We start from the raw sequence: 26112 nt of genomic DNA, 5'->3' as shown, positions 1-26112 counted from the left end.
ATTGACATATTGTAATAATAATAATATATTGAAACTTTTGGTGGTTAAATCTTTGTGACTCCACAAAGATTTCATGAAAGGATGGACATCATGAACACAGTACATACCTGGCTATAGGTTGTGCATCACATCTTGGAATGTGTTCAGAATGGAATATGTTTGTGCAAAAACAGGAAATTTAAACTTGGGCTTTTTTCTCATCAAATTTAAATTTATCAATAACACTCTTGCAGCTGATGTTATTGTCACAGGGCAAAATTACTTACTGTCTACCCTTACTAATATAATCTTAATAAAATTAGACCTGAAAAACCTCCTTAAATATGCAAACAAAGTCCGGAGCAAACACACTCCCCCAATTAAATTAAAATATCTATCATATTTCAGATTAGAGTTGCTTAGAGCCTTGTGGAGCACTTTTTGATCAGTACTATGATCTGGTGGAAAACAAGGTTCTTCTTGAATCTCCTGTGACCAATGATGAATGAAGCACATTTCTTGACTTTAAGTTGAAGGGTTATACCATCTTTCCGTTAAAGTCAGAAAGTTTTCATATCACTCACATGGGTTGACCCTGTCCAGTAAGGTAGCATTTGGCTTCAGCAGTTTCCAAAAACGAGAACAAAAGAATCTGATTTGCATCTGTTTGTTGTCAGTTACAATGTGTAAATGAATCAAAAAATTTCACAGCATCCTGAGTTGAATTTGAGAAAAAATGATTCATTATATAGGAGATAAGCATGTATAGAAAGGTGAGATCACATGATGATGCCTCACAGTGGCGAAACCTTGGTCGGCAGTAAATATTAATTGTGGAATTCCTGTATGTCTATTTTCATTATTATGTAGAAATTCGACTGAGTAAGAGCGAAAATAATGTCATAACATGAATTATTTTTGGAAACAATCGTGGCTAAAGTGTGTATCATGGGATTTTTTGTAAATGATATCGATGGGAATATTTGCATCCAGACAAGCCAATATTGTGCAGTCGCAGAGCTTTGACCCGAACAATTAAGTGTGTGTATTTCAAAGTAATTATTTTTTCTAGGTTTTTTTTTCCAGAAGTAAAGAAAAGGCTCTTAGCCTCTATACATCTTGTATTTTAATTGGTGTCATTATCTTTCTTCTTCGGTGGATACAAAAGATCTAAAGAACAATTCATTTTTCCATTCCAGAATACATAGTTTGCCTAAGTTTACTACTCACCTAATTATGTCAGTTTTCCGAAGGGCCACAGAATCACAATATTTGTTCTAGTAGCCATGTTGCTCTTTTTTTCAGCTAAGGGCCCTGGGTGGTGTTGAAGAGGAAGCTGAGCTTGCTCGACAACAGGGTAAGACTCTTCGTTCTGAAATTACCTTACTTCGGTCCAAATTGGCAAACTGTGAAACAGAGCTTCTTCAGTGTAAAAACAAAATTCGGTAAGTATTTCTCTGAATTTTTTTCTATCAAATCTTTCTCAGTGTTTCAATGGCCCCTGGTTGATGGCAGATGCCTATATAAAGACTTCTATAAGATTTAATTTGTTTGAAAAAGATGGTATAAATTATGCTTTTTGTTTGTGTCAATCCTGTTGAAGTACAATAATTTTTCTATTGACGTACAATCTGTCTCCAGGTCAGATAACTATAGATATTCTGAAAATTTTACCAAAGCATCTCCAAGTATAGCTTTGTTCAGTTGTAAAATTTAAAAACTGTTGTACTATAATAAAACTGTGTTACAATATTAACTAATTTTTCATTTTTTTCTTGAAATAAGCTTACTTAAATTCCAATACCATCCATAAGAGCCCAAAAAACCATAATGGTTTTATGCGCATAATGTTGAGTAACTCCACAACTTACTGACTTCATCGATAATAGAAAATATGAAATTGTGTGAAATTCACAATTGATAAAACTTGTTCATTTCAGCATATCAGTGCAGAAAAAATTTATATGAAGGGTTTTGTTCGAGAAGTATTTTGTTTGTGCATTACTTTGAAAAAATTTGTGATGCATTTTAAAAATCATGGTAATCACTAGTCCCCTATTTATTTACTATCAGTGCCATAAAAATCTGCAAAAATAACCATTTCTAATGGTTTAAGAAAAGGTATCACAAAAAACTTATTGGGAAATCAATGTGTAACTTCAACATTTTCTTATATATGATAAAGTTTATAGATAAAAAAATCTTAAGGATTGAATTGTGGAACTTTACAGTAGTGTGAAACTTACAATAAACTATGCATAAACATTTTAATAAGGTGATGATTTCTTTGGAGATAATCTTTTTTTTTGCTATTGCAACTTGTCAATTGTTTGCTACCTATTTATTCACTAAAACTATCAGAACCAGTAATGTGAACCTAAGGGAGGAGCCTAACCGGCACTGGAATTGAAATAATTGGAACTGACTCATCTTTAGAAAAAAGCAGATATCTTCATTCTATGTGATAACAATTAAAGTGATAAGAGAGCACTTTCCTCCTCATTTACTCTTTCAAGTTTAGAAGCAAACCTGTAAAAATTGTTATTCTTAGATTGATTAAGCGTGATCATCTCCCATTATAGCCAGGTTTAATTTTTAAAGTGTGTAACAAGACATGAATTGACCAATTCATTCCCCATTGTAGCCTATTAGTTGATGAGGTGAGGAGGAGAGAGAGGAGAGACATGAGTGCCGGTGATGAGGCTGACAGCAGTGGTAAAATGGACGTTGGCTCTGGATTAGCAGACTCTGAGGGCCCATCATTGATAAGGGAAGTGGAGCGGTTGCAAGCAGAAGTGGAATCGGCGAGGCAAGGTGCTGAAGCTGGCTCTAGGGCTATGGAGCATCTTCAAAGAGAGGTAGCATATTTTAGTGTACATTATGTGTAAATAGGATGTGTGTGCTTGATTCAATCTCTCATTGCCTAACAAAAACTTTTTCATTGAAGACTGTACAAGTAAATCGTTTTTGTATTGTTATTGTAAATTGGTAATATTCTGAGATACTTTTATGTTCGTACTAACTTTTGGGAAAAATCAAAATATCTCAGAAGTAATGTTTAAACAAAAAAAAATTTTTTTTAAAGATCATGAAATACTAACCAAGTGAACTCTTAAGGACTAGAACGTTGTAGTTGAAATTTGTTTTTGGATCATGGCCTCAACATTCTTTACAAAGGGCTCGAGGGCTTATTTTTTTCTTTTCTAATCCAATAAAATATCACTTTTACTTCTACGTATTATTCCAAGGTAAGGTTCAATGCTAATTATTAGCAGTTTTAACTCTTCCTGGCATACTTAATAATCTCAGAGCATAGGAATTCACAACAATTTGATTTGTGTGTATTTTTCAAGCAGTTACATTTGTGATAACAGTAAAGAGCTGATTATCTGATGACCAATTATGTGATGGTGGTGGAATGATTACTTGGTGAAGTAAAAAAAGAATCCACCACATTTAAAGAATCCACTTCTGCATTTAATAATGATGCTTCTGGTATGAAGGGATCCCCATATTCCTGAGCCTTGCTTGTGTGTGTCAGTGTCCCTTGCAGTGAGCTGCTGGGTGGTCCAGGAACTGAAGCGTTAGAGCAATGATCGTATGATGGCTTTTGAATGAACCTTATCAAGTGGCCCTATTGGAAACATTGCCGATAGCAAAATGCATTCCACATATCCTTTTTTTTGTTGTGCTTGGGTGATGAGCAAAGCAAACAAGGATTGCCCATGAAGAAAATCAGAAAAATCAAGTTTAAGTTCTGGGGTTAAACTTGATAATCACTTCAGCATCAAAATGCATACTGAACATACATTTTTATCAGCATACAAAACCTTGGGTTTTCTAATCAGGCGTGTTAAAAACTTTTGCCAAACAAGAGTTTACATTTTAGTTCATTACACCCTAGTACGCAGTACTCTTGAATATGGTTAAGTAATTTGCAGCCTCTACGCTGAAGTTACCGCTTACAAGTCTATAAAAATTTAATTGAAAAAGTTCAGAGAGATTTTTTTAGATTTCTTTTAATTCTTTGAAAATCACTTCTATCCCAGCTTTATTAACTGTGTACCCTATGAGGACCTAGGATATATAACCTTATGATTTGGGAGACTCATTGGAAATGTTGAGCAAACATTGTTTTTTCACATGAACAACGACAGAGATTGCCTCTTGCTACAAAAATTTAATTTGATTGTTTCTGCCTCCAACTATAGAATTAGTTGTTCCTTGAGCAAATTCAAATTATGCTTTCTCCACTTCTTAATAATTGAAAATAAAATAGGTTGCATAAAAGTTGATATTTGTAATGAAAAGTGTGTTCATTCATAAAATTAATAAGCTTTAATTCCCATAAATGGTTAATCTTAAGACTTCATTTTTGTTTACTTTCCATATATTCAAGGTCTATCGTGTTATATCTTGACAAACATGTTGTTCTTCTTTGCTCATTCAAATTTAAGTGCTTTATTTTAATGGAAATTCGTAGATGCTTTTCTTGCATTTGTTACTTAATTTGTGTATTGGCCATCAAAAGTATTTTCTCAGTTTTTCTAAGGTGTTCCCCGTCACTTTGTGGGAAACTTAAAAAAAATAAGTAGAGCTAAAAATATTACGTAGTGGATTGTATTACTCAAAAATAGCCTCTATTCTTCTAGCTTATAATCATTTAAAGGAATACTTTAATCCGGGATATCAAGTAATATTTTTAATTTTGATATTTTGTCAAATGTAATACATGACTCTATTTAGGATACCCTTTTTTCCTTTTTTTTACAAGTCCAATGGTTTCTCTCCTAGATAATGAATGTTCACTCTATTTCCTATTTAACGGACTCAAACTTTTTCTTTTTAGGTTACTGGTCTGGAAGCCACTATTTCTGAGAAAAAGCAGCAAGTTGAAAGATTAGTGAGGGAATTGAAGGAGGCTAATCTGCAAAGTCTCGCCATTGCCCCTCCAGATGAGCTGAGGACACTTCTGGAAGGTAATGTTCACTCATCATCATGCATCATAATGAATATTTTCCTTTGGCCTAAATCTCAGCAATGAACACCATTGCTGAGGTTTAGTGAAGCCTCTTTATCACGCTGTATTTACCTGAATATGAGTCGATATTCTTTGTTCCAACTCTTGATAAAAAAATTACCCAATCAGTAAATATATACAGGACTCGGGGAATTTTTTTTTTTTAATTTTGTAATTTCATGCATTTTTATCTTAAATAAGTTTAGGATCACTTTTGATTAAGTTTAAGGTTTCTATTAATTTTATTTAGGTAATGCAAATATTTTTATATCTAATTCCCGCGGAAAATTACTTTTAATTTATCGGAATCACTGATATATTTATATTCCACTCCATATCATCGGAGTCTTTGGAATTTGTTTTTAACTTAACACTTAAGGTGGCCTTGGGAAAGTATGAAGCATTCACCGTACTTCTCAGTATGGGTAGTTTTGTCCTTCACTTGCTCCCGAGAGAATGAACCTCTTTGAAAGCAGAGGTGTCATAGGCTAGCTAAAGTGTTGCGTGCCTAATCCTTTCTTGACTTTCATTTTGTAATAAATTTATTTGTTATCAAAATTATTAGCAGATAGTTAAAATTATTGGCATGCAAAAATGAAATTAATTCAACGTCAAAATATAAGTTTTCACACTTGCTTCCCAGGGTGGTTTTTTTTTGGGAATAAATAGAAAACAAGCTCATAGCACTGCTACTTTAACTTGTTTTTATATAGAATTGTCCTACTCCATTCCATGGGAAAAGGGATATTTTTTGCCGGTCGTTTGAAAAAAATTGGTTGCTAGTAAGCCTTCATCAGTAACACATTTCAAAGTTGTGATGAGTGAAAATTAAAAAAAGGTGACCAATGGAAATCTGAAAAAATAATGACTAGTAAATGCAATGTACTAATTTTTAAAAAATTGCATACAAGAAAAAACTTAAAAACATCTGAGAGAGTAGTTGCTCTTCGGGCCACGAGAACTTAAGATTTTTCAGTCCGCTAGTATTTATTGTTAATGAAAATGCAACACTGTAGCAAGTTCGTTGCTGCGAGGAAGTCTCAATGTATTGCATGTGCACCGTAAAATGAATTGTATTCCTCAATGTTTTGAGTCATCAACCTGATGAAATTATGTATTTTTTTGAAAATTTTAATAGTGAACAAGTTTTCTATTTTATGGTTAGTGTGTTTTTGCGGTCAGTTTTGTTATCATATTGGTTAAATTAAAACGTGCATTTGAGAATTGAGAGTGCTATGGAACCTCACTCAAACGAGCAATTCGCACAGCAATTATTGCACCTAATGAGCAAAAATAGTTTTTTTTATAAATTACTCCCTTACTGAATGGCTTTTTGCATAATGAAAGATGTGAAGAGGGGGATACTCAGAATGCCTAATGCTTCAGTTTGCATGCCTCATGCTTCAGTTTATGTTCAGCACTCGTTCCGCTAGCATCCTTATGATCACACATTTTTCAGACTTTGCGATTATTTTGTTGCAAAGTTACAACAGTGATTTTCGCTATACTCAAGTGAGTACGTGGGCAAAAGGAGATATTTGTAAATGTCAACAATTATGTGTCCTCTAAGACAATTGCGTATTCTCAACGATGTTGAAAAATTGTTTCTCATATGGATAAAAAAAATCAATTGAAATATGACAGTATTAATGAGAATATCATTTGTGAGAAGGTTAAAGTAATTTTTATTGACCTCGTTAAGAAGTTGCCAGGATCAGTAATGGCCAAAAAAAGGTGTATATGGGGGAAGCCGTGGGGGAGTCTAGAAGTTAAAGAGAAAAACCGGCACCCACAGCCTTCATTGGTGACTTCAAGAAGCTCATAGAATCTGAGGGTTACCTGCCACAGCAGGTTTTTAATTATGATGAAATGTATCTCTCTCGGGAAAAATATGCTGAAGTGAACTAAATAACAGCAGCAGAGAATACATGCATTGCCCAGCCACAACTCATTGAAAGACCATCTCAAGCTGCTAATTTGTGCCAATGCAGATTTGAAAATTAAAACTGCTTGTTTGCCATTCAAAAACTCCATAAGCCTTCAAGAAGTGTTTAGTCCAGAAGGGAGTGTGATGTGGTGGCCATGGGAAATCATCGGTAACTGTTGCATCATACATTGAGAAGCATCACTCTCACAAGGCAGTGGCTATACACACCAATGCAAATTTATTTAATGTTAATGCTGTGCTGCATGTTCACCTAATTTTGAAATTTTGCCACAAACACACCACATCTCTGGACTAGCCTTCTTGTGAAAGAGAATCGGAAATTTCTCATAAATAATGAACTGATTTTGATTCATTTTTCTTTTCCTCAAATTGAATTCATATTCTGGATTGGTTCATTATTTGATAGAAGAAGAGTAAGATGATTCACAATCCTGAACATTGTATGTTTAATTTTCTTTGAATAAACCTTGTACGTACTAATATTTATCTCAGCGTGGAACACACTGTTGTATTTTACATAAGTTTATATAGTAATGATTGTTTCACTTCACAGGAAAGATTTCAAAATCAATTATGCTTGTTGTGGAGGGTTCTACTGTACATCATACACATTTTGGGTTTGTTTTATTGCGGTAACTTGAGTAGTAGTCAAGATAAAGGTGACTAGTTCATTATCGTGCTGAACTTATTGTTTATGAAAATGAAATTCATTTCTTTGGAAAACATACAAAGTTATTAAGAATTGATATATGAAATATCAATAACATAGTTATCAAGAAATATTTCCTCAAGGCACATAATATATATTTTTCAAAATAGTCACAAAATATAAGGTCATGCCATACATTATCACGAAAGAGTTATGGAATGAACACCAATAAAATGCGGGTAGATCAATAAGTCCTTAGAAAAAATTGAAAAACCAATTATTTTGGGTTGGTTTTTTTTTTTTTGGTTGTTCAACATGATCTCCTCATACTTTTCTCCATATACTTTTCCCATTGTGTTTCTCCGGCTATTTTAAGATGTCCAAAAGTAGGATTTCCGAAGGTCCTCAAAATAGGCATCTGTGTTGGCGTTAATCATTTTCTACAGGGCCATTTTTTTTAAGTTTGGAAATAAAAAAAATAGTCATTAAGAGCCAAGTATAGGTGCTGTAATAAATTGCCCTTGAATTCCATTATTTTCTCCATTGAAAATTCACAGGTCTGCTTGCACCCATGCATTGTCGTAATGGATGAGGATTGGTAACTCTTCCAAATGAGGACATTTTTTCTGATTTATTCACTCAACCAATACATTAATAAGTAGTCATTAATGTCAATGCTGGAAGTGGTCGTGGTAGTCCATTTGTTGGAGTTCACCCGGGTTCGATTCCCAGGCATGCCTCTCCAGGCACCCTTAGCTTAATCCAAGCTTTATGATTTTTTTAGTATCATATCTTCCTGGGAAACCATAACCGGCACAGTGAAAGAAACTGGCCCCCCTACCCTGATGTGTGAATTTCACACGTGGTTGGGCTTCGTACTGGGTTAACTCCTACCAGCACCTACCAAACCGACCTTTTGGGTTGATTACTGTGTTCATGGTAATGGCCAGTGCTGGAGTATTTTAGAGTTTTTTATTCATTTCAATGCTCATAAATACTACATCTACAAGGTAAAGAAGTGTGGACCCTGAATACCTAGTCATTTTTGTTCCTTCAAAAATCACATTGTCATAGTAGCTGTGAAATTTGTGAGCATGTCTTATTCTTTCATAATATGAATGAACAGAATTTAATTAAATGGTAAAAAGTTACATGTAAATCTTTTTCCATGAAACTTAAAAACTTCTTCTCATCTCTCATCCTGTCCTTCTCACTCATTGCTTTAATGAAATGATTCTAGAAATTCTAATCCTGGTTGACAATTCAATAGCTCGTATAATTAAAATGTATCCCTATTTTTGTGCCATCAGTTCTAATTAACTGTGATTTCTTTTATGATATTACCTGAATTCTGCAATGAAAAATATTATTGTAGTGAGATTTAAGTTGTAAAATCCTATATTATGCAGGGTGATTATATTAATAACAAAATCCATAGAATTAAACTATTTTTGCCCAAAATAATCTTGTGCTAATCTTGAAATAATGGTTAAGTGCAGTATTGTGTGATTAAATTGTTTTGAAACCATATTAGTTAGTAAAATTCAGTGCCAGTTGAATTATGCAGCATTATTTTCTCATTTTTAAAAGCTGATTTTATTGTAGAAGTGTATTTGATGAAAATTACATGAATGTTGTTGATCTTTCTTTACCATGCTGTGTCATTGTCAGCTGGATCATCCTTCTGTCTTGGTAAGAGCTCCATTGCTTATGCTATCTTTCTTTTTGATATTCCTCTGTGTGTTGTGTGCATGACTTATGAAGCAAACTTATTTTTAATAAAATATAACTTTTTATTGAATCCAACTACACTGTAAATTATGTGCTTGGTGTAATACAGTCAACCTCGGTTGTGCTAGGTTCAATAACTCTACCATAAGTTAGAAAAGTACATATATGAACAAATTGTGCAGAGCCTCTTTTGAGCCTGCAGGAGAATTCAACTATGTATAACTATTGCAATGAAAACTCAAATTTATGGTAATAAATTGATAATTTTAGGAATTTAATAAGCTAGCTTCTTTGTTTAACCTATTATTTTATTGATTTATAAATTCAATTTCTAGGTTAAAGATTTGCATACAAGCTGTTATTTGTATTTTAATGTGGATATCACCTTTTCAAATCATTAGTGATTTAAATATTATTAAGGTAAATGTGCAGTTTCACTGTCTTGAAATCTTTATCAGATAAAAATGAAAAGGCACGGTAATTATTTGTATCAGAAAACCCACTGACATTTTAATAAAATGGATCTGTTCTAGTAGCTTTCTCCTTTAGTATCCTGATAGTATTAGCATTATTGTTCATGTAAGCCTTGTCAAATGTAAATAATAAGTATTTCTGACTTATCATTAAAATTAAGGTATTAGGCTGTGAAAAACATTGTTGCAACCATTATAATTCAGAAAACTATGGAACTCTACCCTTTTACTGAAGACCTACTGGTTTTTCAAACCATATCAATGAAGTATATTTGGATTATTATTGCCCTATGTAAAGAAATTGATGATGCTTTGTTTAAAAAACAATATATATATGGTCATATGATACTGTCACAAAGTTGCAAGCACATTTAGCCGGCTACTACCTGAGTAAAGACTCATCTAAATTATGTCCTTTATTTATAATTAATGCATATGCATCAAACATTCAATCATGACTTTAACTAAAGCATCAAGTAATTGTTCATAAACCAGGACAGGAAGCACACATGTACTGTGTTGCATATTTATCCTTTCTTCTCGCACTTCCATTCCATGTGCCATGCAATTCGAACACTAAAAGGTATATCATTTGGATAAACCTTAAGCTTGCGTTATTACCCAAGGTTTTTGTCTGATAAAATTGCATCAATACTGCCATTGCTATAATATATGTTTGTCACAGACTTGGTTTTAATAATGTGTGCTATATTGAAACCATACAATTTCTAAAATATTGGCACAATAATGCATATTTAATTGAAATCCAAGTTAACCTTAGATAGTACCTTCTTGAGCCATATCATATGTTAAAAAATATTCTGCCATAGTAGAATCTGCTTTGTGACAGAAGACTATCTACTAGGAACTGAACTGCCTGTCAAAGATACTGGCCAATGTCATATGTATGTTGCATATAGGGAACTCTAAAAATCCACTGCAGATGAAGTTTGAGGAATTTTGCTGGAATGTCATATTAAGTATTAAAAATGAAGGATCTGCTGCGGGAAAAAATGCGTGGTTCTTTTAGATAATGCTAACTGCTGCCCTGCTGTCCCTACCCCTGCTATAGGCTTTGAAACTGGAAGTCAAAAACTCTCTGGCATCCTGTGCCATGAGATCTGTGACCTTGTCAACTATTATCTCTTCAAAAGTATGAAAAAATCATTGCATTACACCCATTTTAGATGCCTTCAGGAAGTGTATAAAGGGGCATGGGAGTAACCTTGTGAGCTATGCAAAATTGGCAACTCATTGTAGCATGGCCAGACATCACATGGAGTAATTGCAATCAATTAGAAGTGCTATGGTAAATCGCCCGATGTTGGCACTTCCAATGGATTGCATGTGCCAACATAATTTCAATCAAGTTTATGGGAAAGTCATCAATAATTATGAGCTAATTGTTATAAATGCTCTTATGCTCAGTGGTGAAAAGAAAAATTATGCATAGTGTTCGCATTTTTGAGATATATTTTTAATGTGATTCCAAATTCATCCGATACATTGCTATTTAATGTGTTTACTCGATGCATTAAGGTTGACTGTAAAAATACATTTACAAGTAATGTATAAAAAAGTAAGAGGCGTATTTAATTTTAAAGAATCATGTAATCATTTTAATTAACTTAGCATATCATTGCAATACCATTATTGGAAAGCCACTGCATTGCCATTATTATCGAATAATTGGAAATTACCATCATTTTTACTTTTTTGTCTCAACGTCCAGGGCCTCACAAACCAGGAAGTACTCGGAAAATGATAGGATCTCCCAGACAATTAGAAAATGCTGTTCCTACCAGTAAGAATCCTCATGGAGTGTGGGTGTAGCAGTTGAAAGCAGGGAATGGTAGATCTCAGGTTTGGATTGTGCATTTTATGATGTTGCTTTGTAGTTGATGTATTTATTTTGGAAGTGTGATAATTGTTAAGGGGGGAAAAATTTAATTCATCATAAGAGGGATTATTTATTCATTTAAATATTAGATGGAGTTGTAATTTTGAACTGGTTCCTAACTTTCAAAGATAGCTAACTTTTTCACTCAACGTCCTTAGTATTTTTGCTTCCCATGTTCATTGTAATTTGTTGCAGAGTGGTCACTTATTTTGAAAAATAAGGTAGCATTCTGGAATAACTACTTCATCGATAACATCTTAAAGGCCTTAACCATTTTTTTTAATTGGGAAGAATTGATTTGCTTCGAGGCGTTTTGCATGATATACTGGATTGTGTTCAGTCGTTCAGGTGACCATACACTTTAAAAAGATGTTTTTTTTTATCATTTCATACATTAATGTATGCTCATGACCATGTTAATTGAGTCATTTTTTATCATGAAGCATCCATTTGAAAAGGTTTAAACTATCATTTTCGGCAACAAAAATTATGTTCGTGTGAAGATCCAGGTAAAAGAGGAATGTGCTTCACACATGCCATTGGCATTTTGTTATTTAAGATTTTCTGTAGAATTTGTCTCCATATAGTAGTTAATGATGTTTATTTTTTTCAGTTCCAGGACAAGTTGAGTATGCCTTCTCCCAGACATCTGGTATAAATGCCTTGAAAGAAATGGAAGTTGCCTGCCAAGTCCATTGTTTCTGTTTGAAAAAACCGGAGTCATACCAAAGAGGACATGAAGCACAAACTCATTTCAAGTTTTAGAATTAAATGTTTTCATGTTTTAAAAATCACGATTTCCCTTTGATGGATGTCAAGGAGCCTCCTTAGGCATAGAATGTAGCTGATATTTAACCTAATTTGTGCAATTTCACTGAATCTCGGGGATAGTTTACTCTTATGACTTGAATAGTTTGTCTCCTCTTTGTGTATTATACGTGTTTGAAAATACTATCACATGCTAATCAGGGTACTTTTCACCATCAATGAGAAATATTACGCTAATTTTCTCTTATCTGTTTTCAATCCAAGTTAGCAGGCAAAGAATTCTTCTTAATTAATTTGTTTCATGCTTTTTTATTGCAGAATGGTATGCCTGCTATTATTCTAGATGTCATTATTACGATCAACTACTTTCATTCTTTTAAAATTCTAACAGATTATTTACCATTCAAAGAGCATCATTCAAAAGAGACAGGACAATTTCATGCTTTCTAAGACCTTTGCAAATAAGAGATTATCTTATGGAGCTGGAAAAAATGAACAATCATTTTATGATTGTCAAATAAATTATTCAGTTAGTATGCTAGTGCCAATAGCTAATAGGTCTTATGAGTTGGATTCGTCTGCTAGTCATTTTTGTTTTCATTGTGTCCCTCTTTTGGTATGTTTGTATTTGAAAACTACTTAATTTGCACCTAAATGGTGCCCCAAAGTAACATTTTTGCGAGGAGAAAAAATCATGCTGACTAAGAAGGCACTTGCATTTGATTATTCTAATATCATGCACTTCAAAATCAATTTCATGCAAGCAAAGTTTAATATCATCCTAGATTAAATCACTCTTCTCTCTCACATCCTACAAAATTTTTAAAAATAGCAAAATAAAAGGTGTTTAGAGGAGAGATGATTCTCTTTTGAAAATGTCACTGGAGTAAAGCAATGGAGGTACATCTGACACTGCCATAAAAATTTTATTGATGGATGGGAAGGAATAGAAATAATATCATGGAATTTAGTTGTAATTACATGGCAGAGATGTCTTTGAAGTACTTAATTACAAGTCCAAATGATCTATTTTCTAAGGGTATGTGAATTTTCATAATTATTCACTTTGAAGTGAATCAGTCAAATTTCTACTGAATTGAATCATAGTGAAAAAGACTAGTTAATATTATTTCGGGTTGAAAATATGCTAACTTCCTTGGATGCCAAATTCTTACAGCAGAAAAGAAATTAATTGTGTATTATCAAGTGCATAAGTAAGCCCAAGAATATGGAAATATCCATTTTCTTGTGTTATGCATGCTTCTGGATGTTTCTCAGAATATTTACAGTTCTTAAATGCCCAAACCATGTTCTTCAGAAGGTCATATATGGAGTTATCTTTTTAATTAAGCCTATGATGAATAAAATATATTCAAAATTTACTTCAAATTATGTTCATGATGATACTAGTTTGTTGATTAGTACAGAAAAATGCCAGTAAATTATATTTTGTTGTTGTAGTTAGCTTCTGTTATGTGTTGCATCTGAGACATGATGAAGCAAGTATAATTTTGCATTATTTCAGATATCTACTGTGGTATCCATGACACATTTGCCTCAAATTTGCCTCAGGAGCTCAGATTGACATATTTATACTTAAAGTCTATACACAGATGTTGCCTCAAATTCTGGACTTGCATGCATGTAAAGTTTCATGAAAACTTTTAAAATAGTACCAAGTACACTCCCTCCATTTATAGTTTATGCCTCTATTGGAGATCACTTTTCCACAGCCTGTAAACTCATTTTAATTCTTCATTTTCATCTTTAACTGCTAAAAATTGATTTCTCTATTTCACTAAAAAACTTAATATCTCCTGTCATTGTTTGTTACTTTGCATCCAATCACACTAAAATTAATTTTCAACTCTCAAATCCCTCCTTTAAAATGAAGCTTGAAAGTTAGGGATTTGTCTAGACCTTTACCTATTTTGTGAAAGTTGGACCAGGGGAAGCATCTCTGATTGCGATTGGAAGTTATGTGGATATATCTGATTTTAGCTGTGTTATTACTTTGAATAGTACAAATAAAATGAATTATTAATCAATATCCATTACTGAAATATGTATCCAATTGTCAATAAACATAATTTTATTGTAGTAAGAATAGGGTGAAGTACAATTTTGTACAACTTAAAGACCAGCTATTTACTTCACTAACAGCTTATCTTCTGTACATCTCTTGTTGACACACTTGTTCAATCATTAGTTGAATATGAATTTGCTCTGATGAAAATTATTGGCTGATTCAATTCAATAACGATTGTGTTTACTGCTGTCATTTCACCTCCATACATAATTACTTTTTATTGAAGTATGAAATTAAAATCAAAACAACCATCATGTTGATAACTGTGATGAAGTGAAAATCTTATTATTCAACCCTTCTGTATGTAATAGATTTTTAATGGGAAATGTTATCAAATGAGGTCATACTTCAAATTATAGAACTATGATTGACAAAACCATTACTGACAAAATACCTTTGTTTTTCATTTACCTATACATTTGGTTTTGGATAAAGGAAGGGGATACGATTCTTAGTATTGTGCCATTTTATAATACACGGCATTTAGTCCATCAATACCACTTTAAATGAATCTTATGTTATGGTATTAAGTCAATTATTAGCTAATTAAGATTGTACATTTGTGGAAATATTGACTGATTCAATTCATTAGAATAAAAATTTGCCTTGCATACCCCTATTATTCCGAGCAGAAGTCTTAGTTGTTTTTAAATGGAAGAATTGTATATTTTCCAGTTTCTTCAGTATTCATTTAATAACTTCCTATGTTAAGGATTTCTCACAACTATTATCCTTTTCTGCAGTTATAGGAATGAGTATAAAAACACTTCACGACATCATCTAGTGCTCCAATTTGCTATGCTAATGAATATTTAGCAGGGGCACATTTAATTGGATTTATATTTATAAAATTAAGGTCATCAAGCAATTAGGAAATTGAGCCAAACCTGGGGATGGTTTACTTGAATTGTAACAATATATCACCAAAAATTGAGGTATTTGTGACTTAAAGTATATATGATACATATTAAAAGACTTGAGCATGTATGAAAAATCATCACCCACCATCTTAGCCAGCATGAAATCATGACTGTTGAATGAAAAGACACGACAAAGCACAAATGTAGTGAATGGGATTGGGCCACATTGATGGGATTGGGTCATTGAAAGCCTAATATTTTGACTTTGCTTTTAGTCTTCGTTTCAGTTAATAGTTGATTAGCTAAAAAGTTGTGGTACAATGATCTTATGTATTTATAATTGCTATCCATTTTTATCATTTATACATGATGAGTTGATTACTGTGCCAATGAAGGGCTTACCTGTTTTCCATTAGAATTTAGACTAAATATTAGCCTAATTTGGATTGAAGTTGTCATTATAATGAAGTTGTTTTTGTCAACCATGCTTAGGACTTGTTTAATTGCACGGATCACTTCAATTTGCTCTCATATTATTCTTTTAACTTATTTTTTATTTAAGAGCAAGTGAAGAATTAATCGGGACAATGTCAGTGTTGCCATGACAATTATCCATTGAATCCCTAGTCAATGTGAGAGTTATAAAATATTTGCCTAATCTTTACTATTGTAAAATCTGTTAATCTCACGAGTTGCCTTTTTAAAATGTCAGTTCCATGCTCTGAGCATATGAACGTAAGTGCAGCATGTCATTTCTGAATTTCAGTATTTGTACTGTAGTTGTGAGAGTTATAACCGTCCATGAGTGTGCATTTATTACTAAAATACAGATAACATCAGTAGGTGATGTAAGAATGAGTGCTCCTTTCATTCACTAGAGTAAAATTACACTGCCAAACATTTGTTATCCTGAATAGTTAGTGGGCATACCATGAGTTTATGGTTTGAAGAAAAAAACTGCTTTGTAAGATATACAAAGAAATCATTATTTAATTATTGTTGTTTTATCTAAATTTTAGTATTCTTGCACTTTTTTGCATTCGTATAATGGGTAAAACAGTTTTCATGATTCACTTGTACAGCGGAAGGTACTTAATTGTCATCATTAATATAGTGTGTAATATGTAATTCATAATAATTTATATCAAACCCTCAATATGAATGAAAAAGTTACCATATCAGATTTAAATGTTTTACTCTTCATTGAGTACTACATTAATTTTATTTTTGAAATAAAATTTTGGACATTATTTTTAATAGAAAAATTATCCTTGCAGTTTTTGCAAAAGAAGTATGAAATAGCACAAAACATTTTTTGGCATATTATTTCTTTAGTAAATGCTTTTTGTGTCATTTTGTTAGAGGTTGCTAAATATATCTTGCAAAATTTGTGCATAGGTAAGATTTTCCACAGTTATTACAACATGGTTTTATATTTAATCCTATGCTTATTGGTTTTATTATTGTGATAACTTGTAAGAGTGCTGATTGCGTAAGGAAAAGCATTTGCTTAATATAATTCTTATTGGAAAAGTAATTTTTTATTACTTGGTCCAATTATACATACTCTGTACTTAAGTAGATATAAGGAAAAAAGATCAAATGTTGTTATTGTTATGTTGTTTTATTTACTAGAAAATAATATGCATCACAGTGTACTTAGGCTGTTTGTGTATTTCTTAAATTGTATATGTATATTTCATTTTTACAAGAAATTTGCATGTTAGCAAGCCAGAACATATTTAATGAGCAATATATAAATAAATTGCTTTTACTTTGAAGCTTTTCTCTCTTTACTTGTGTGTTGAAGTATCTAGTTGTCCTAATTTGGAAATAGAAGACTTAACTTGTAGGGAAACTAATTTCCAAAAATACTCCCATGAACGTTGTAACAACTTTTCATGTTATCAAGCTTTAGTAATTGTAAGTAATAGATTCAATGTTATCTCTGTATCAGCGACCTTAAATGACTTAGTGGGTAATAGTGCACCATAAGAAGGACATGATCAGTCATGCCTCTTGAACAAGACCCATAATTTAAATAAGTGAATGCAACTTCACCGCTAAGGTGCTCTCTTTTTCATTATCTATTATGTTGAGAAATATAAACTGACTGTAGAACTAATGTAAATGAGAACACCCCATTAATTTATCAATTATGTAGTATCAATAATTCATTAAGTGAAGGTAGATGAAGAAATTATAGACATTTAATATATTTTCTTCATTCACGGCCATGCAAGGGCTTGGATGTATGTAATTATGATCTTACCTCATTGTGGTATATCTAAATAAACCACAGCTTACATATTTGGTATCTAGATAATATTATTCAAACATGTTAACTTACACAGTACTGATTACCTTCCTTTTTATTTCGAAAGAATCATTTTTTTAGTTTTTCCACGTTAATTATTTTTATGAATACTCATGCTCACATGTTAAAACAGTAGTGGGTTGAGATTTTTGGCATTGCCCATGAGGTCCAAACATTGGTGTTGCTTCTATTAAATCTATGGTGGGTGGTTTTCTGCTCTACGAGGTGATCCTTGATAATCATAGGCAGGCAGGAAAATGAACTGCCTCCCCTATCCATAATATATGAATTTTACTTGTCACAAGGTTTCTATGGATGGATTGAAATTGGTGGAGTGACGTAAGAAGTGGATCTTAAGGCATTTAGATCTCTTATCTAACTAAAACTCCCTTCAAGTGTCCCTGGAATCCTTGAGCTCAAAAAAATGGTAAACACAGGTATCTGTTAAGAGTCTTTGCTAATGAGTGGCCGTTGCATGATATCTGGGATACACTCTCATCCTCTTGTATTCCTGACATCTTGCCATATCTACAATTCCCAGAAGGTGCAGGTGTCTCCTGTTTTGATGGCGGCCAATGAGAAACTTCCATGGGCTTCTGATCAAAGGCAGAATTCTTTATTTATGTATTTAACAGGAATAACCCTTTAACACAAATAAAGGCAAAAAAACTTATTTTGGTTCCACAATTATAAAAAAACGTTTGAAAACTGGTACAAATTACATGAAGTTACAAACTCGTTATTGATAATTAAAATATAATTTAATTGAAGAAGAATTTTGATTTGCAGTACATGAAAGACATTTTCAGATAGTATACAGTTACACAAACGTACCTAGTTAGGTTAATTAAAGTAGACAAAATATCAATGTTAAATAATATTCCAAGTTAAAAATGGAAACAATATTAGAAATATAGTAATTGTTACAGGCCAGATGATGGTACAAAATAATAGATATTAGTAGTAGTTATTAACTATACCTTGTGGCATTGATAAAGAAAATTTTCCCAATGGGTATTAAGAACAAATTATTGACATGCAAAGATATCCACATAGCAATAATTAGCTTTCTAAAATTCTTCGGATATATTAATATTTTTTAAGGGCTTATGGTGTGGTAGAAAATAGGTCAATATAATCACATGTTGGCATCTCTCATAATTTGGCTTATAGGCAAGTAGTATCATTTTGTGCATGATGTCTAATTTCAAAGAGTGCTTCATACCTTGTGTTATGTGAAGGTACTCGGAAAGATATTGCCCTTAGGATTTCTAAGGAATCAATCATGTTATGCAGTAATTTTAAAGAAAAGTTATGTTATTAATTTTTCTACCTTTATGCAAGGAGGAAGGATTTAGTAGAGGTAACGTTTCATGATAACTATAAAGATCTTATTGAATTCGAATGCAATTTTGCACACAAATTTTCTTTGAACACATTCCATCGTATGAATATGGAGTTTGAAGTAAGGTGACCAAACAGTAGAGCAGTATTCACAGGGTGACCTAACTAATGAGAAGAACAGAACTTTATATGGCTCTGTGTGTTTAAAGTTTTTACTGTATCGGAAGATAAATCCAAGTGATTTATCTTCCGATACTGTCTTGTAGCATGCCCTAGCCTTGGTCCCTCAATATTTGGTTTGGCCTGTCCTAAAGCTTGCATGACTCAGGTGAGCTTTAACCTTGCCCAAGAAACAAACTTTCTAGTTGAAGAATGTGATTTAGTTAGGCCCTACTTTCCGTGAAGTGGTGATACATGTATTTTTTCTTTATACATTCATTCCAGTAAATATGAAATAAATTAAATCACAATGCATTCAAATACGTAGTAAGAGGAAATGGATGGTGTGCAAAGGGAAAAGTTATGGATTACAGCAACAGAATTGGTGATTTATTCAGAGTCACCAGGGTAAAGGGTGGGTGAACTTTGTAGGTTAAGGTTTTCTTATTTGAGGGAGCTTAAAGTTGAAAACATGATGAAGTCTGAGGACAGCATTGATAGGCTATGCACACAAAACCTGAAAGCAGGATAGGGAGATGAGAGACAGGACTTCATTATTATAAAATATTGGACAGGTAAAATGGAGTGCTGGAGAATCATTCCAGTAATTTTTGCGTGTAAACACTCATGTTCCGCAAAAATATTTTTCACTCATTCCTGCCTATAGAGCTGAATATGATGATCATTTTTTGTTAGTAAATTGAAAAATTGCTTGATTGGGAACACCAGTACTAACAAAATATTTTTTGGGCATGGTTATGTAGGTAGATTACTGACTTACTGTGACAAAGATTTATTACTACTGACATTGAAAAAATAAAAGAATATTATGAAACCCTAATTGCTGTTAGATGATTTAGGAGAACTTCGTGAAAAATGCTAACAATATGGTGGAAATTGCAAGATATTTAGTGGAAAATAAGAAGTCTTCAGTTGAAAAAAATTTGAAAAGGATACCATAGCCCACAGATGATGTTTTGGGCTTGAGAGAAGGAAGAATGAAAAAGTAGATAAAAGCTGGTATACAAAAATAGAGAAAGTATATGCAAACTGCAGCTCATAGATACCATAGCTTTACTTAAAAAGAATAATGTAAGATGAAAGGGAATGAAAATCTTAAACCTCAAAAGTATAAGTGTAAACAAAGGCAAAAACTAGAAAGATAGGTAAAATAAGCATTAAAAGAGAATTCATGAAGAAATAGAATACGTCCACTATTTAACACAATGGCCTGAATAAATGAGTAATTACAGATTTAAGAGTGGTTCAAGAGAGGTTTCACTTTTCCTCTGGAAAAGGAAAACCCTGAGATGTGAGAAACACTTCTGAAATTGAACATTTAAAAATATTATTTGGCAGTTATGCATCCTCATGTGCAAGCATGGATGAAAACCTTTGCGACAAAGTTTTGAATTGTGATCCCAAGTATTTTTATTTTGGAGAGCATTCTTTTCCGAGACTTAGCCTACAAACACAGGTGGGAAAGTGGAATGTTTGACTGTGCTTCATGTAATCATTCAGTGTGTATACAATAAAGTACTACTAATAGAAACTCTTGTACATAAACGCAAACCAGGGCACCTAGCTAGAAACTCTCTTTTCTGGAGAACGGTGCTTCCCAAGTCTCTAGCTCTAAGGTTATCCATTATATCAAGACCGTAGGTATGTCCATTCCAAGTTTACAAAAGCTCCCCTTCTAAATAAGTGCTTTTGGAATGTTCAAGAATTCATGGAACAATGACACTGGATTACATTTTGTACATTATATATGCATAAATTTTTCCCCCTGAATCCTCCATGACTGCACCTGAGTACCAGTTGCAAATCAAAGAAACTGTGAATTGATATTTAGCCTTCATCGACATATACATGGACGGGTTGAAGTTGTGAAAGTGAAAGATTCAGCCTGTAATTGCACCATGATAACCTTCCATCATGGAACCATAAATGCAAAACTCAGTCTGCTGTGCAGTACCTACACAGTAGGAAGCTCTTTGCCATTAAAATGGCTATTGGCGGCATCAAGAGCAGTAACCATTCTTTTCCAATTTGCATCGACTTAGTGTGTTGTATTTCCAGTTTTTCCCAACTCCATCCCATCACCGAGGAAATACAGTCGTTCCTCCTTATCCTCCATTATAAGGGTATTAAAGTATCTTTTCTGATGGTTTTAGGGGAAATAAGGAACTTATGGAACTAAGAAGGCTGATGCAATGCCTACAGAAATCCAGGTAAGAAGTCCCAGAATGCTACTGACCTAGTATATTTGGTTGTATTGGCTGAAAATCTGAAATTGTGTTAAAGAACATATCGTCGTAGAAGGGAACAACAGTTGGTTAATTGGAACAAGCTTTACAATGTAAAACATGTGGCTTTGGTGTGGCAATCTTGTTTTAAGTACATGGAGATTGGACATTGCTATCATTTGTTTGAGAAGAGAGCAAACAAAATTAATTACATTGAAATCTACCTTCAAATTAGGCACGTACCTAATATTTGTTGCATAAATTGTATTATGGGGAGTGAAACATTTTCATTATTTTGAAAGTGTGATATTACCAAAAACAATTTAACCACTCACATATTTTCATTTCTCTGGAAGAATTTTCACTTTCTGTACATCAATTGTTAAAAATACATTTTCAAGTTGAGTCATCATCATCAAAAGTCCAGTCTGGGAGATTGATGATATACCAATCTCCTTGTGTGAAGCTACCAGCAAACGAGTAAAGAAAAAATAACTTTTAATTAGATGGTCTGTACCCACAACGCCAAAATTATGTTTACCGCTACGTTGGAAAACATGTTCTCAGTCGAATCTAGCCATGTTGAAACCGACGGACACACCATTGAGAATACGGTCCTCATACATGTAGGCTATTAAGTAACAGTGGTAGGGATGATTTCGTAAGACCTACCGTTGTATTCAGATCATCGAACCATCATCAAGTTACAACTAGGACCGCACAGGTATATATAAATAAATCGTTATTTACGTATTTTGCTATCATAAGTAAATAAGGATGTTTAAAAAATTATTTATCAAGCACAAAGAATCCCAATTTGTTGGCGTATGAGGAGAGGTTTTTCAACCCTTTAATTGAATTTAACGAAGAGATGACACTAAAAAAAGTTAAATATGATGCTTTTTTCATGAAATCTTCCTAGTTTCGTACTATTTTTGCGTCACCACTTCATCAAGAGGTTATTATGATTTATGGCGTGTGACTCCTACACATTGGATGAGCCTTGCTTGTTTCACTTAACTATTTCTTAAGAATCTCCAGTTTCATAAAGGCTAAGTACAAAAGAAATTTACAAAGGAGTGTAAATAAACGGATGCAATTTAATTCTGCGATTAATTCCATATAAGACATGTCTAATATATCCATTTTCAAAACTTAATAACCGGTACTACCGCACCCTAGGTTTTGATGCCGAAAATACTAGACCTCATTATGCAAACATACTTGAAGCGGAAATTTTATGCATTCTGAATTTGATATTGTAATTACATTTAATAATTCATATGGATGAATAATGTTGACTGCCTGTATGTAAGAGTATGAAGACCTTCCATTAAATTCGAGGTGAGAAAAAAGAAGCGTGATTCCGCAGTTATGCGTTCTTCGGAATGACATTATGTAAAAGTCTCTCATAGCCAATTTTTTTTGTATAATTTCGGGAAATATGTGTCCCTAGTGAGTCTCAGAGTGTTCAGAGGTGAATATAATTATAATTTTTACTGTAAAAAAGGCGTTTTAATTACTAGCACTTGCGGTATTCGCTGCACTCGACTTAAAGCTAGTAGCCGGTTGTCAAAGTCTGTAGCGCAATATGGCCGACTGGGGAGAACAGGAAAGAATAACAGAATTTTTCTGAAATTCGGAGTTGATATTGATTGCTTTTGTCCACTAAGAGTGTGCGAACTCTGCGTGGGAATTTTCTCAAAACTTAACAGAGTGTTTGTTGAAGGATTAATGTGCAATTGAGTTGATATAATTATCGAAGTGCTCAGAAATTGTAAGAATAATATGGAAAGCCAGACAAAATTCAGCGCGTCTATCATGCGAGCCTTGTGCCTTGCGGTTTGACAATTGTTCTATTAATTCATGCCGGTTTGTCGCTAGCTACTAAAAATGAGGAAAACTAAGGTAAATAGTGTTCAAAACATAGAAATTTGGTGGCTTTTGAGTCTGTATTTAACTTAATAGAGCTTTAACCAAGTTATCCCTGGTGATAGCCATTACGGTGTGAGTTTTATGACGATATATGTGCAAGAAGTGGTATGTAGGGAGCTCGCATTTTAATCAGTTATGCTTTCCCAAATGACGAAAGTTGGCTAGGTTCAGAAATAGTGGATAATAAGTAGCGAAATTGAGCATATTGTGAAAACAGAGATAATATTCAATGTTTATGTATGCGACAACAATGTATATATTAAATTGGTTATTGCTGCTTTGGAAAAATTTCTATATTCTTATCCCTAATCTCTTGTTGCAGGTAAATTCACGCAGGCGGGAAAGGCGAGGTCCAGTACAAGACATGTCCTCATCTCCAGCCCCATCAGCAATGGGGCCGCCTCCTCAACAACCGCCGCAGCAGTCTCAACCCCCAAATGCTTCCTCATCTCCCTCTCCGACTCAGTCTCCAATGGCTCCTCCCCCCCCTATGTCACCAAGTAGTAACAGTACACCACCAGCACCAAATGCAAATGGGCATCCCGGAAGTAATGGACCTCACCCTCCTTCAGCTACCACTCCCAACCCTGGAACACCAAATTCACCCTCTCCAGCACCACCATCGAGCCCAGCTTCTGGGCAGGGGCATGTGATGAACCCACAGAGTGGTCACATGCCACCTCAAGGAGTGGTAAGTTCAGATTTTTTTTGATTATGTAAGGTATCTAAATTTCAGCCTAAAAGTTGGTGTGATAGTTTTGATTCTAAGTGATGGATCTCCATAACCTAATGAAAAATACAATTCAGTGCAATTCATGCATCAGAGTTGGTAGACATTTCCTTTCCCTACAGAGTTGCTAGGGGAAATCCAGGAAAAGGAAGCAGATAAAGTAGTACAAGAAATATTGTAGGCTCAAGGGAGAAAGTTGGATGAGTGGAACAGGAAGGAAGAAAAAAGCTCTCTAGACAAGATGATGTCAGGCAGAAGTTGAAAAATAAAGGAGGAATTTATGTAGGGCAAGCAAAAGGAAGTGCTCTTGATGTCTATAAGAAAGCATTAGTTAGGGACTATTCAATTCTAACTATACTAGGTCAAATAGCTTGATTGATTTATTAGACTAGGCATTATTAATGTTCTCTAATGTTGATACTTGGACAGGAATATGCCGGGATAATAGATGACATGAGGTTAGTTTAAGACGAAAGGAATTTTGGCCAACGAAGAGGAAACATTATGTACAATAGTATACAAAAATGCATGCATACAGATATACCTGTATTCTATGTTTCTAAGCACTGGAAATTTGAATTCCCCACTCTCTCTTAATTAGAGGGTGCATCCAGAAAAAAAACTGGATATCTACTTGCTCTAGGAATACAGGGGGAAAATGCAATGCAATTAACCTTTTGTGTGTGGAAATTACAGGAAGTAGTTAAGCTAATTTTAAAATCAAGCTTGGCAAGGGTAGCTGTTTGATGATGAAGGGAAATTATTTTTTACTATTTAAATTTCTACATGTATATAATTAACTGAAGTATATATATATATATATATATATATATATATATATATATATATATATATATATATATATATATATATATATTTATATGCAGTTCAGGGTGGGAACAGGGAGACTCAAGTGTTGTAGATAGAGGTGAAAGCTATCCATGCACACAGAGAAAGATGCAGCAGGAAAATTGTTGATTGAACAAGGAAAGATAAAAAAAATATTGCATATGAGATTTATATGGTAAGGATATCAGGTCAGCAAGTTCATACATAGAAAGAGAATATAATGTGAAGGGGAATGAATAGTTTAGGCATAGGTATACTTGATTGCAAGATAGAAATGGCCTTAAGAAAATTATAATCAAAAAAGAATGCGAGGGTAGATAAAATACCCGCTGAAATACCCAAGGGTTTGCGAAAACCTGGAAGGAAGAGGTTTTGTGGGCTGATTTGTAGTATTCAAGAGGGAATAATTTGGCCGGATCAGTGTTAGTTCCCATCCCAGAAAAGGGAAAGGCACCCATATATCAGGATTACAGAACAATAAGTTAGATTGAAATTGCAGCTAAGGTGGTACTTATGATTATCAATAAGAGGTTGGCAAGGAGGACATGAATAGGATGATCAGTGTAGATTGAGGAAGGAGAGAGGTGTGCATGATGCCATATCAGGAATGAGGTCCTAATAGAGAGGTGCGTGGAGTGCCAGCACTAAGTATTTGTCTGTTTAGTAGATTTTGAGAGGGCATTCGATCGAGTGAATTGGGTTGAATTAATGAAACTACTGCAGGAGATTGGAGGGATAGGCAACTTTTCCACAAACTGTTTTTGTCTTAGACTGCTCAGGAGTAAATGGCAGATGCCGAGTCCAGATGGGCAATGTTAGGAAGAGGAGTGCAACTGGGGTGTCCAATATCTGTGCTGTCCAATGTATATGTAGAGGAAATGGCTGAAGAGGCTTGGGAAGAACCGGAGATAGGAATTAAAGTTGGTGGAAAATTCATAAAATTAATTAGGTTTGCAGATCATCAAGCTTTACATGGAACTGATCCAGGCAAGATGTAGTGGATTTTCTCATGATTAAGCTTTAGTTTATCATTCAGCCAATGGATTGCAAGCATTGCTGAGGGCTTATGAAATTCATTGTGATAGATATGGGATGAAGATTAATGTAAACAAAAC

At 33.6% G+C, this 26112-nt stretch overlaps 2 protein-coding genes across 9 annotated transcripts in view; both read left to right on the top strand.

Moving 5' to 3' along the window:
• RASSF8 (ras association domain-containing protein 8) overlaps positions 1-17192 on the top strand; it is a 36354-nt gene extending 19162 nt beyond the window's left edge. For 4 of the 6 annotated variants that reach the window (XM_071589363.1, XM_071589367.1, XM_071589366.1 and 1 more), the window contains 6 exons: positions 1285-1424; positions 2624-2837; positions 4829-4958; positions 9268-9288; positions 11533-11663; positions 12314-17192. In XM_071589363.1, the coding sequence (XP_071445464.1) occupies positions 1285-1424; positions 2624-2837; positions 4829-4958; positions 9268-9288; positions 11533-11633 (606 nt within the window). In that variant the 3' untranslated portion in view covers positions 11634-11663; positions 12314-17192. The remainder of the gene's footprint in view (positions 1-1284; positions 1425-2623; positions 2838-4828; positions 4959-9267; positions 9289-11532; positions 11664-12313) is intronic. The other 2 variants (XM_071589365.1, XM_071589364.1) reach the window with 2 other exon arrangements.
• A 5501-nt stretch (positions 17193-22693) lies between these two features.
• The window catches only part of brm (ATP-dependent helicase brm), an 82339-nt gene continuing 78920 nt past the window's right edge, over positions 22694-26112 (top strand). Inside the window, exons 1-2 of one of the 3 annotated variants that reach the window (XM_071589395.1) lie at positions 22694-22827; positions 23741-24109. In XM_071589395.1, coding sequence (XP_071445496.1) covers positions 23783-24109 — 327 coding nt within the window. In that variant the 5' untranslated portion in view covers positions 22694-22827; positions 23741-23782. Of the gene's footprint in view, positions 22828-22858; positions 22961-23114; positions 23392-23740; positions 24110-26112 lie in introns of those variants that run through there. The other 2 variants (XM_071589394.1, XM_071589393.1) reach the window with 2 other exon arrangements.

This window comes from Hetaerina americana, unplaced genomic scaffold (assembly GCF_022747635.1).
Source record: "Hetaerina americana unplaced genomic scaffold, ioHetAmer1.1.p SCAF_37, whole genome shotgun sequence".
Taxonomy (NCBI): domain Eukaryota; kingdom Metazoa; phylum Arthropoda; class Insecta; order Odonata; family Calopterygidae; genus Hetaerina; species Hetaerina americana.
The sequence above is the reverse complement of the archived record's forward strand: the minus strand, read 5'-3'. Positions and strand labels throughout refer to the sequence as shown.